This window comes from Aspergillus costaricaensis (genome assembly GCF_003184835.1).
Source record: "Aspergillus costaricaensis CBS 115574 unplaced genomic scaffold BO79scaffold_13, whole genome shotgun sequence".
Classification (NCBI taxonomy): Eukaryota; Fungi; Ascomycota; class Eurotiomycetes; order Eurotiales; family Aspergillaceae; genus Aspergillus; species Aspergillus costaricensis.
This window is the reverse complement of record NW_020291813.1, coordinates 56123-68058: the sequence shown is the minus strand read 5'-3', so window position 1 is coordinate 68058 and position 11936 is coordinate 56123. Positions and strand designations below refer to the sequence as shown.

Here is an 11936-nt window from a genome sequence, read left to right as displayed (position 1 = left end):
ATTTTCTTTCCTATCAAACGACTTGCACTGTGATCCCAACTGGCAGTCAATGGCTCGACCTGAAAGAAGGATCCTCGAGATTGTAGTGTGTGTCTTACTCCAGATGTCAGCCCAAAGGGCTTACCTCCGCCATCTCGAATAACACTTGAAATCAAAATCTTGTCACTACACGATAGTTGCAGATTCAACCATGAATTATGTGGCGTCTTTGTTGCTGGTCTTACAACGAGGGGACCCTGGATGATTGCTTTCCGTCGCTTTCCGCTCGGGTCACGGCTGGGCCTCCCGTAACACAGTAGGTCGGCGAGATGCCACCAACCACGTAGCATACCTTGCTGAAGGTTTTGGTGAGGCCAATTACAAGTGAGTGTCAGCAACAACTTGCAGCTTTAGACGGGTGGATCTCCCCGCTGTGGGTCGGTCAGCACTTATTCCCCCTCACGGAATTAACGGGGATACAATAGTGATGCCACATCGGATGACACCCGAGGCACAATGAAGGAACTTCGTATTCCCAAAGTTAACGGCGGCGTCTACCCTGGTGCTCAGATGCATTGATCTGACTGTGAGTCCAACTTGATGTTCCATTGATTATTGTTTACAGTCAATGGATCGGGGATACGAGTTCGACGATATACCCGATGACATCAAGCTCCGATTTACCAAAAGCGGCATCTGGTGGAGACTCCGCGTCATGATCACCGTATCCCCATGCCTCCTACAACTTCGGGCCTGGAGGTAATCGGAGTTTAAGTCTATCGCCGCCAATTCTGAAGACATATATAGACCACATCTTCCTCAGACATCACTGAAAGCACAATCGTCCTTACACGCTAATCATCTATCATCATGTCTCTCTTCGCCCCCGCCCCCAAGCCCGCCAGCCGTCTCGGCTACCACCGTGTATTGGCACCCTCTGCTGGTGTCAAGGTCTCCCCATTGTGTCTGGGAGCTATGAACTTTGGAGACTCATGGTATGGCATCTGTACTATCTTGGTGTGACTGGTCAACTAACCAGGTTTCTGCCGGTTTCCAGGAAGCAATTCATGGGAGAATGCAACAAGGAGCAGTCCTTTGCCCTGCTAGATGAATTTTACAGACTCGGAGGCAACTTCATCGACACGTATGTCATCACTACAAATTACATCGCTGTAAGATGCTGATCATTTCTTAAAGGGCCAACAACTATCAGTTCGAAGAATCTGAGAAATGGATCGGAGAGTGGATGGCTGCTCGCGGGAACCGCGACCAGATGGTGTATGTAACAGTATCTTCTCGTACTTGCACTTTGAACTAGGAACTGACCATATTAGCATCGCAACCAAATACACAACAGGCTTCCGCACCGCCCACCGCGACACCGAGCCTCTCCAATCCAACTTCGTCGGCAACTCCATGAAGAGCATGCGGGTCTCCGTCGAGCACAGCCTCAAGAAGCTCCAGACTGACTACATTGACCTCCTGTACCTGCACTGGTGGGACTTTACTTCCTCCGTGGAAGAGGTCATGCACGGACTCAACAATCTGGTCGCATCGGGCAAGGTTCTCTACCTCGGTGTCTCCGACACCCCCGCCTGGGTTGTCGTCAAGGCCAACGACTACGCTCGAGCCCACGGCCTCCGTCCCTTCTCCGTGTACCAAGGCCGATGGAACGCCGGATTCAGAGACCTCGAACGAGAGGTTATTCCCATGTGCAGAGACCAAGGAATGGCGATTGCTCCCTGGGCGCCGCTCGGGGCGGGCAAATTCAAGTCTGCCGAGGCGCGTAAGAGCGACGCCGGATCTGGCAGCGCACGTGGCGCTGAATTGAGCGAGACTGATATCAAGGTCTCGGATGCGTTGGAGAAGGTTGCGAACAGGAAGAACACGACTTTGCATGCTATTGTGAGATCCTGATCCCATTACGATTATGCGCTGGAAGCAAACTAATAAGACTCATGAACAGGCCCTCGCTTACGTCATGCACAAGACACCTAACGTGTTCCCCATCATCGGTCAACGCAAGATTGAGCATCTTCAAGCCAACGTGGAGGCTTTGAGCGTGAGCCTCTCCGATGAGGACCTCGATGAGATTGATAGTGCATCTTCGTTCGATGTCGGGTTCCCGATGAACTTCATTTTCCGTGACTCTTACTCTTCGCGCAACACGGCTGCCGATGTCTGGTTGACCAAGGCTTCGGCCCTTATTGATGCGCCTCCCCACGCGTCGCCTGTGCTGCCTCGTCAGGAATAGATTACTGTCTAATAGTTACCGATAATTGATATTGAAGTCAATCCCACATGACTAATAATTAACCCAAAGCCAAGCTAATACCTGATTGGCCGGAATGAAGTTGTCGCTGCTCTTGCCTCTATCATCATCCGTAGTTCAGTCTGTTTGAGTTCCCCGCACATAGTCGTTTTCATCAATTTTAGCTTTCCTCTAGTCCGCGGCCCCTTTCACTCCGACATCGACCACTGCTCCTTCTCGATACTACCATGCCTTCGCGCTGGTTTGCTCAAGGCGAGGTCGCCCCTGGTACTACCATCCGACTTAGAATAGCCAAGTGGGTGATCCATGAGATAGCTAGTGAGCACTGCTTCCAGCTTAACGAGGACGATCTGGGGGACAGACATGACCCATCCTTTGCCTGTACTCGTCTCATCTGCGAGGCACGTGGACCCAATGGGCCTGTTCAAGGCCATATGCGTTATTATAAGCAGATCCCCATTGAAGGAACGGAAGCCGAGCCTCCTTTCATACGAGCCAAGCAAGCAGAATCCTTTAGTCCACCGGACCTAGTGTACCTACGCACTTTGACCCAGAAGGGATCAACCATCACCCCCCGTCTGCTGGACAGCAAAGAAGACAAGCAGGATAATACTGGCTTTGTTCCCGGTGGATTCGTCATTTGGGTTGTGTGGGCAGTGGTACCAGGACTCCAACTGGGTAATGATATCGGCTCTGCACCATTCTGGGGGTTGAGTCGGAAAGAGCGGGATGCAGTGCGTCAAGCATTCAAAGACACTATCAAGTTTGTCATCCTAATGCCTTTCCTGTTCGCTCAATTTGACTGATGTATCGGAACAGCAAGCTTGACAACTGGGGACATTTACCTTACCCTGAACAAGCAAAGAACCTTGTGTGGGATTCAACCACGGGAAGTTTGTGAGTCCAGCAGTCCGGCACTTTATTTTTTATACTAAGTCTGTATTCTTACGTAGGTATTATGTTGGATTCCTCCTCACCTGCAAGGCCAATTCACGAGCTTTCTGGTCTCCCGCCAGATGGGCAGGTTGGGGTCTGGCAAGGCCGCCAAGGGAATGTCGAAATTGGGATAGAATCACAGAGGGATGGGAGCTCTAGGGTATCCTATTAGTTGCTGGGCTATTGCCAGGTCGGAAACTGGATGCCCTCGGGGATGGCCATCATTTCGGTTTCAATCATCGTATTCGGACGTCCACCTATAAGCAGGGAATCAATGTGTGTTAGGATGGTAGAAATATATTGCAGGTGTTGTAAAAGAACGAACTTGATTTGAATCGAATTGCACTAGGTCCTTTCTTTCCTTGCAGTCGCTAGAACAAAAGGGTCCCACCGCACTGCTAGTCCACTCGTCTCCTTCTAATTGCTAAGAGCACATTTAAGAGGCACCGGAAGGGTGCGTAGAAGGGTGATTTTGCAGCGCTGTGAAAACTCAGAGGCGAGACTGAGAGAATTGGAGCAGTAACATCCTCGCATTTTCCGTTCGGAGGGCGCTGGCTACCCCGCTCATTATACCCATGCCACCTCGTTCCTAATGCGTGCACGGGGGCTCTCTTGAGTTAATCAAAGCATCGGCGTGAGCACATGGAGAGGGTAGGATCTGAGGGTGAGCGTTGCTGTCGATGGTTGAGCGAATCACCACGGATAGGCAAGGAAGACTTCAAAGGAGATGGGCGAGTAACATGACCCATCCGGCTTACCCCTCAGTACCTAAAAAGAATCAAGTATAGACTTTTGTTCTCAAAATTACTAGAGCTACAAATGTTGAGGTTTGGTCATGGACACACCCACTCCGGTGGATGTGAGTGGTCCACCGGACTACGGCAAAGCATCGCATTTGTTCAGACAACGAAGGTTCATGAATGATCAGCATATCAGTCTAGATTTTTTTTATCTTTTCTTCCTCTAGCAACATACACTTCTTAATATGTATGTGTAGGCAACTAGTCCAAATTGAAGAAACTTGCAGCAATATTGGAAGGATAGTATGCCCCTCGGAACCATCGAGCACAGGTTTTCTTTGCGCATGACAGTGATCAAACATGATCAGAATCTTATATATGTTCGCAGAAAATGGACGAATGAGAATTCTGTATTCATAAACACACACTAGAAATGTGTAGTTTTCCTCCCATGATGGTGGCCTCATGGTACACCTTCATGGTTACTTGATCCTCAATCGCGATGCTGAATAATCCGGAACATTGAACCTCCGGTATGACGGCAATAATCTGGATTGGATACAACCCATCAGATATTCCGCCTTGCAGGGCCTTATGAAATTATCCGCTATGCCGGATCATATTCTTTTAGAGCCTGGAGCCTCTCGACGAGAAATGCAAGATAAGGATCTCATTTCTACAAGACATACCCAGTTTAAACCATCGCGCAGCCGTCGATATGCCTGCGATCGATGTCGTAGACAGAAGCTGAAGGTCAATACCCAATGGATGCTCCCAAAGAATGAGACATCTCTTGCTTATAAGGTTTAGTGTGACTTTGAGAAGCCGTGCTCTCTGTGTGTAAGGTCCAACTTTGCATGTGAGACCACGCCGACACCTTTGCGGTATGATATTCTTCGCCGATACTTCTAGCGCAGGCCAAATGATACGGAAGGCTGATTCAACTGTAGAAAGTCTAAACGATCTGCCAATACTACAGAGGAGCGGCGCAGAAACACACGTCGCATACAGCATGGTGTGTCCAGATCATCAAGTCCAAGCCTTCGCAGCCCGGATACTCCAAGAAATGTGGCCCGACTCAGCACGAACTTCCATGGAGGAACTGATGAGGGGTCGAGATTACTACCGGAACCGCACAGGTACGCCCAATCATCTGCGGTAGAGTTGACGGATCAGGTACACACCTACCATTACATAGCCTAACATTGTGGGATATATACATTAACCTGAATACTAGCTCTTTCACATCCATGATCATGGAGCAGAACCATCTCCTGCTCACAGTGATACCTCTGCCCTCCCCGGTGGTCCTTTTCTGAGCAGTCGAATTACCGGCAATAGGAGTCGAGAAGAAAACACTAGTTTTGCCGCCTACTTCCCTGGTTTAGTCCTTCCATCCCGGTCGGTGTGTGACTTTCTGCTCCAGTCGTATTGGAAGTCTGTACACTGGTTTATGTTGATATTTCACGCTCCGTCGTTTGAACATGAGTATAGTCAAATGCTTGACAGTCAGTCTGTCAGCCCTCGGCAGAGAGGTACGGCAGTTCTAATGTTGATGGTTCTCGCTCTGGGCGCCAGATATGCTTCTGACGAGCAAATCTCAAGAATTGATATATCCAGACACGACGTTACCTCTTTGCAGGAGACCATGTTGAGTCATATTCGGTCGCAATTCTTTGATGTGTTAGACACCGGGGGTGTCGAATGTGTACAGCTTTGCATTCTGCTGAGCACTTACCATCTATACAACGGTAAACCGAACTTGGCAATGCCCATATTGGGCGCAGGGATCCGGAGTGCCCAGACCCAGGGACTTCACAAGGAGAGCCTCTGGGGTCCTGCAACTGATATCGTTTTGGAAATCCGCAAGCGGACTTGGTGGGCCTTATATGCTCTCGAGAGGTAACGATAACCTAGTCTGGTGCACATGTTTCTTGGCTAATATCCCAAAAGGTTTGCATCGATTACCTATGGCAGGCCATCATTGATCAATGACGCACATTGCTCCGTGAGCATGCCACGGGACATGGATGATATATCAACAGTCCACCCATTGATGAGCTTAGCTGTCGATAGTTCTGCGAACTCCCAAGTGGCGTCTACTTTGGGAACTTACCAACGACACAAATTTAGACTCTATTCAATTGCTGGCCCCATCATCAGCGATATCTATGATCTCAACGCATCAAACCTGGAGGCTGTGATGATGCAAGCTGCAGAAATCAACACAAAACTGGTTGAATGGTTCGATGGACTGCCTGTAGAGTTAAGGATTGAGCGTCATGTCCGCCTGGACACCTCCCATTTGACGAGTGCCGAAACTGAGGTCTGTCAACTGTTTCAGCTGCAGGCACTGGTTCTCCAATTAGCATATGACAATATCCAGATCGTGCTACACCGTCCGTTTGTTCGATATACCCGCCGTCTGCCACTTTCACCAAGTTGGCGCAACTCCGATGCGCGCCCGACTAGCTTTGAACAGTGCAAGCATTGTGCTAGGCGCACCTGTAGCATATTGCCGCGGTATTCTAAGGTTCTCCTTGCGGCCCAAAGTACACATGCAGCAGCGTATATCGCCATTCAGAATTTCACCGCCGGTGTCACTTTGGGCATGGTGGCTCTGTCTAACCCGGGCTCGGAACAATCTTTGGATGCTAAAAGAGGTGTTGCGAACTCAATAACTCTACAAAAGACACTTGCGGCATCATCTGTTGTGTCTTCACAAACGGTCAGGGTCCTAGAAGGACTGTTCCGCCTCATATTTAAACGTGAGATGCAAGCTTTACTTGATAACTCACCTCTTCATATGAACAGTCCAAGTCCGAAAAACAGCTTGCCATTTTCAACAAACGATTATCACCACGAGACGTACCAAGATACCAATCAGCTGAATCCCCACGCGAGCGACTCATTCAATCAACCATTCGGAAGTCAAAAGAACACCCAACTTCGGTCCAGAAACCAAGGTGCCCTGAATGTTTCTCAGGATAACTCAGAAGCGCGCACCGTGATCGACCATAACGATAGTCAGGGTGTTACTACTCTGCCATGTTACCCCGAGATTGACAGGGCACTCGAGGCTGTACAACAAGGTCTGTTTTCCTGCCCCAAGCAATGAGCCGTCTCACGTTTGTCATATGTGCTCGATCAGCAATATCCTGCACTGAAACCGCACGATTCTAGAGTACTAATCAATTCTACAGTAATGTGGGAAAATTGCGATACAATGGCACATGCAAGCAGTCGTGCTATGGATACGACTAGCTCGAGCTTCGCTGATCCCGGACAACAGACCTTAGCGACCGACTTCATCGAGCTAGACAATGCATTCCAACCTACGACTTTGACGGCATCAGTAGCCGACCCCGCCAGCCACGATCTAAACACCCTACACAACTCGCTCATTGGCCAGAGCTGGGTATGGAATCAGACAGATCTCTTTCAGTGACAGAACTTTATAATATTTTTTTGATGATATTCCTTTCAATCCTCTGCGCCTGAGCTTTACGTTTCTAAAAGATATCGGCTTATCAACGTATATACAAATGCTGCAACAATGACACATATACAAAAGTTCTCAACGAACAAATTGATCGACATACTCCGCCCCAAGCCCGACCTTCTCATAATGCGCCCTCGCACTAGCCAACTTCGAAAACACATCCTCCACGCCCAGCGGGTTTCCCACCGGATCAACGTAAATGTATGCACCGGTAACATGAAACAAAGTAACCATTTCCTCGACCCCATCCGGGACCTCCAGCGTGTGAATGTCGCCCGGAGGCTCGAAAGCATGACTACCTTCGGTTGCCCACCACGGATGCTCAAGATAGTGCCATTTTCCTTTTAGAACAGTTGCGTGGACGGGTCCCGTATGGCGGTGGCGCGACAAGATGCCGGAGCGACGAACACGAAGTAGATTGACGAAATAGCCTTGTGTGACGTTGAATAGTATTGGACGGAACCAGACGTCTGGCGCTTGGGGAACCCATAGTCTTTCTTCGAAGTCGAGGTTCACGATATTTGGTATGACGAGGTCCTCTGGGACATTCGGGAGGGGGGCTCCCTGGTAGGGAACGGCTGTCGCTTTGGGTCGGTCGGTGGTCGATGCGGATGTCATGTTGGTGGTTTGAATGATGGCGTAGAGAAGGGATCGGATATGTTTATAGTGGGATGAGGGAACTAAGGACAGCAAGATATGTCAAGCCTCACCCTTTATATACTCTGCAATTTGTAAACCGGACCCTGAAAAACACCTTGTTTTTATTAGTTAATCGGGTGTGGTACGAGACAGTTGAACGTTCTCGTTGGTTGCCCTTGTCCGGTGGGAGCTAGAATGTATGGTGATGTCCGAGTCCGGTGGAGGTTTTAGCGGCTTCGGCTCAACCTCGGGTTGACATTCAGAGTCTCGTGCGAACGCAAAGCTGCAAGTAAGACAATCACTGTGTGTACCGTTATGTTGCAAACCATTTGTTGCACTCCTCTCATTACTACGTCATGGAATTTGGCAGGGGATTACTGTGCGTACCTGTTCTTGAAGTACCAAGCAATGTAGCCCGCAACCAATGCTCTCATTGTCCGTCGAATCGATATTTCAGATTACTCCTCTCTTTCCAGGCGTTGATCTCTAACTCAGTCTCGATTTGTATGAGCATTATACTAAGATATTTGTAAAATAAGATGAGTGTATTGATTCCTGCATTATGTGCAAAATCCATTGAATAAATATTTACTTGCGAATAAGTATCCACGGGCGGTTGTTACGGATGGCTTCTCGTTGCTGCTACGGTTTCCGAACGGAACATTTAAATTTTTTCATACATGATTAGCAGCCGAGATTATCACAAACTACTTTATATCCCACGGCCGCCATCAACCTCCAAGCATACCCCCGTCAGATAAGCCGCCTCATCACTTGCCAAAAAGGCTACCGTGTTGGCCACATCACTGGGTTGGCATACACGACCCAGCGGTATGCTGCTTAGCATTTTCGCCTCTGCCTCTTCACTAGAGTTGTGACCCAGGAAAAGCGGCATCATGGCTGTATCCCCAACAGATGGGCAGACGGCATTCACACGAATGTTATGCGGTGCCCATTCGATGGCAAGTCCCTTTGTAGCCTATAATATCCGAATCATGCCTATTAGCCATTTTCTGCGATATCAGTACCGGAGATGTAGGAAATTCTTACCGTATTAACCGCGCCTTTGCTTGCTCCATACCACACTAAATTGGGTCGGGGTCGAGCACCACTAGCACTGGAGGTGTTGATGAAAAGCCCAGCCCTCTTCTCTTTCAGAAAGTAGGGAATGATCGTCTTGGTGCTGAGGTGAATTTGCTTCACGTTGACGCGGAAGACTCGCTCCCATTCCTCGTCACTGAGCTCAATGGACGGCTGTGCTTTGTGTAATACACCAGCATTGTTGACAACTATATCCAAGTGTTCATAAACAGATAAAGCTTGTTCGAGAGCTTTCTGCCAATCGTCCAGAGAGGTCACATCTCCTCGAACATAGGTTATGTTGTTCGAAAAGTCACCTTGGAACTCTTCCGGCGGCTCGATAATATCGAGAACTAGAACCCGGGCACCTTCGGCAATAAACTTGATCACAATTGCTTTGCCAAATCCCTGTGCTCCGCCTGTGATTAGAGCTGTCTTACCCTGAAGTCTCTGGGCGGTGACATGTGTGGGCGTGGTGCCTGTCATTTTCAATGAATTTTGAACACTTTTGTTGCTGGTGAACCGTCATGGCATTAAAGTGCTTGGGAGATAGTATTTAACATTCACGATAGTTATGCTCTGTTACTGCACTTTTTGGTGGGGAGGTACTCGTTCATCCTCCGAGTCCTGAAATCCGGTGGTAATGATGTCCGGGTACGCTCCGGTGGACATCCGGTGGACATGTCCTCGGACAACCCTAGAAGAATTCTGAACATCAGGGTATAAGAAATAGACAGTACTTCTGTTCGACTTGTCTGGAGTAGGGTTCATTCATGAATGAATAAAGGAAGTACAAGCCACCAATAATTCCGTTTGCCGGATCTGGTAGAAATCTATGTCCACGATATTGCAGAGCATAGTGAAAGCATACATTCATAAGTAGCTATAGGCACTTATATATAACCGCTAGTACTGAAGAACTTTTACCCCATCCCTCACTTAAGTACCCGCCCGTTATAGAAACCTCGAACAGGCACTGCTCATTTATTAGATCGTCAAGGTTTAAAATCATAAGTCCTTATGGCAATTTCTCAGTGGGTTCTCAAAATATATGTAAGTTACATAGTAAATATAAATTTACGCCTTGTATATATATAGTAACTCCGATGAAAATCAATACACATTGGGGGACTGTTGGCGGAGAACAACGTCTAGTGGCAGAATAATTGGATGGGCAAGCGGTCAGACAGATGAAAAAGGGGCAACACAGGTCTCGTGTCCACACCTCGGTTCCTTTTCCTCCTTCCACTTCCACAACTAGGGATATCACAGCTAGCATACATGTACATGCCAAGTCGATGACCGAATTGCTTCCTAGTTAGAGGAGATTGACGATCTCACAAATCATCTCGGGCAGGTAACCGACACGTGAGAAGTTACTCTTCGACAACACGCCAAGTCCTGAGTTGACCCAAATTTGCGACATGAATTTGGATGAAAATATGACCTGTCGACAATCGCAGTCGATTAAGGTTGATTCCGCTACGGATATTCCCTGATTAGGAAGGAAGCTAAGCAATAAGGTTGGGAAACGATGATATCGCAAGTACCAACGTGCATGCTCAAAATATGGAATGAAGATGTATCCGATTATGCACGCTTTGAAATCCCAGCCTCGGCTCCTGTTACTCTGATCTGTCTGCGTAATCAGAGGCTTCCAGCTTGAGCTGTCCCATTTCGTCACACCCGGGCCTCCAAACCCGGGAGATGCCTTTCCGGGCCGAGTTAGAGTCTGCCCCATGATATGTGGCAATCTGTGCCGTGCATCTGGGTAGAACGTTGTCTTCCTGTGGGAGAAAGTGTGGGTTGCTGCAAGTTCATAATCCAGGTTTATTGCCTGGTAATCATAGCAGCTTTAAGCTTATCGACATCACTGAAGCACCAGTCAAGTGGATCTACCCCATGTAAGACTTTGACTTCTGCTGAAGATGATCGATATTTCCTTAAAGAGACATCGTCGCCCTCCAATGGCCACTTGTAGCAGAGCACCACTGTAATTGAGCAAAGACCGAGAGATAATCCCCCTCGACCAGTCTATTTCATGTCCATAAATGGGTTAATATAAGGGATAGATTAACTGCCGGGTAAATAACGGCAAATTTGATTCCGGAGAATTTTGAGTTTGGGTTATCAACTTGAAACAACCGTTTGCGCCGGGGCTCTGGAAAGAAGGAGACCCGCCTGGTCCTGTCCACTTATCTCTCATTCTATCCACGTTGTAAGCGGGACTAGCTCAAGTCTTCTAGGTTTCACTCCCAGGAGCCAATTTGTGTCACGATCATGAGCTGGCCAGGTTCACCAACCGAATTCTTTCTTTGCAAGCCAAAGGTAACCACGATTCGGTGTTCAGTAATTAGGTCGAAGCTCTGGATGCTTAACCCCTGAGCGGTGTAACTTAGCTTCCGTTGATCGCTTCAGCTGGCGGCCGGTAAACACCCACTGAAGGATTCGTGTCTCACACGTTACTTCAGCCGAGCGTTTCAAAGAGGCGCGGATGACTTTGACAATTAAAGCTTCAATATTGTTTCCTATTTATCCACAGTAATTGGGAGATGAACGAAAAATCCCGAGGCTGTGGGACAGGTATTATAGGCCACTCATAAATCAAGTTCAAAGTACAAGGGCATACCTATTCGACTGCAGTTGGATAGATGCATGAGCCTGTCAGAGTCAGATCGATCCGCAACATGGATGGGTCCCGCTGGGATCTGCTCCGCTTGGCTCACCCCTGTCATTCTTCCAAAAATATGGGTCTGCCTGCTCCTTGCAGGTAGATCAACTTTTTTTC

The 11936-nt window shown here is 48.3% G+C and overlaps 5 protein-coding genes across 5 annotated transcripts; 3 read left to right on the top strand and 2 right to left on the bottom strand.

Moving 5' to 3' along the window:
* Positions 1 to 849: 849 nt before the first annotated feature.
* On the top strand, positions 850 to 2324 carry BO79DRAFT_263858 (aldo/keto reductase; the record flags this gene model as incomplete). Its single annotated transcript, XM_025686720.1, has 5 exons — positions 850 to 974; positions 1037 to 1123; positions 1177 to 1257; positions 1314 to 1884; positions 1946 to 2324. 5 exons carry the CDS (start codon positions 850 to 852, stop codon positions 2231 to 2233), a joined length of 1152 nt encoding a protein of 383 aa, XP_025540265.1. The 3' UTR covers positions 2234 to 2324.
* A 154-nt stretch (positions 2325 to 2478) lies between these two features.
* Positions 2479 to 3057, top strand: BO79DRAFT_227637 (uncharacterized protein; the record flags this gene model as incomplete). Its single annotated transcript, XM_025683889.1, has 1 exon — positions 2479 to 3057. One exon carries the CDS (start codon positions 2479 to 2481, stop codon positions 3055 to 3057), a length of 579 nt encoding a protein of 192 aa, XP_025540264.1.
* Positions 3058 to 5425: 2368 nt separating this feature from the next.
* On the top strand, positions 5426 to 7375 carry BO79DRAFT_263843 (fungal specific transcription factor domain-containing protein; the record flags this gene model as incomplete). Its single annotated transcript, XM_025686719.1, has 3 exons — positions 5426 to 5829; positions 6061 to 7019; positions 7131 to 7375. The coding sequence occupies 3 exons, from the start codon at positions 5426 to 5428 to the stop codon at positions 7373 to 7375; spliced, it is 1608 nt and encodes a 535-aa protein (XP_025540263.1).
* Positions 7376 to 7473: 98 nt separating this feature from the next.
* On the bottom strand, positions 7474 to 8047 carry BO79DRAFT_263841 (2,4'-dihydroxyacetophenone dioxygenase family protein; the record flags this gene model as incomplete). The annotated part of the gene is made up of 1 exon (XM_025686718.1): positions 7474 to 8047. The coding sequence occupies one exon, from the start codon at positions 8045 to 8047 to the stop codon at positions 7505 to 7507; it is 543 nt and encodes a 180-aa protein (XP_025540262.1). The 3' UTR covers positions 7474 to 7504.
* A 733-nt stretch (positions 8048 to 8780) lies between these two features.
* Positions 8781 to 9634, bottom strand: BO79DRAFT_145801 (alcohol dehydrogenase; the record flags this gene model as incomplete). Its single annotated transcript, XM_025678431.1, has 2 exons — positions 8781 to 9047; positions 9119 to 9634. The coding sequence occupies 2 exons, from the start codon at positions 9632 to 9634 to the stop codon at positions 8781 to 8783; spliced, it is 783 nt and encodes a 260-aa protein (XP_025540261.1).
* Between the last annotated feature and the right edge of the window lie 2302 nt (positions 9635 to 11936).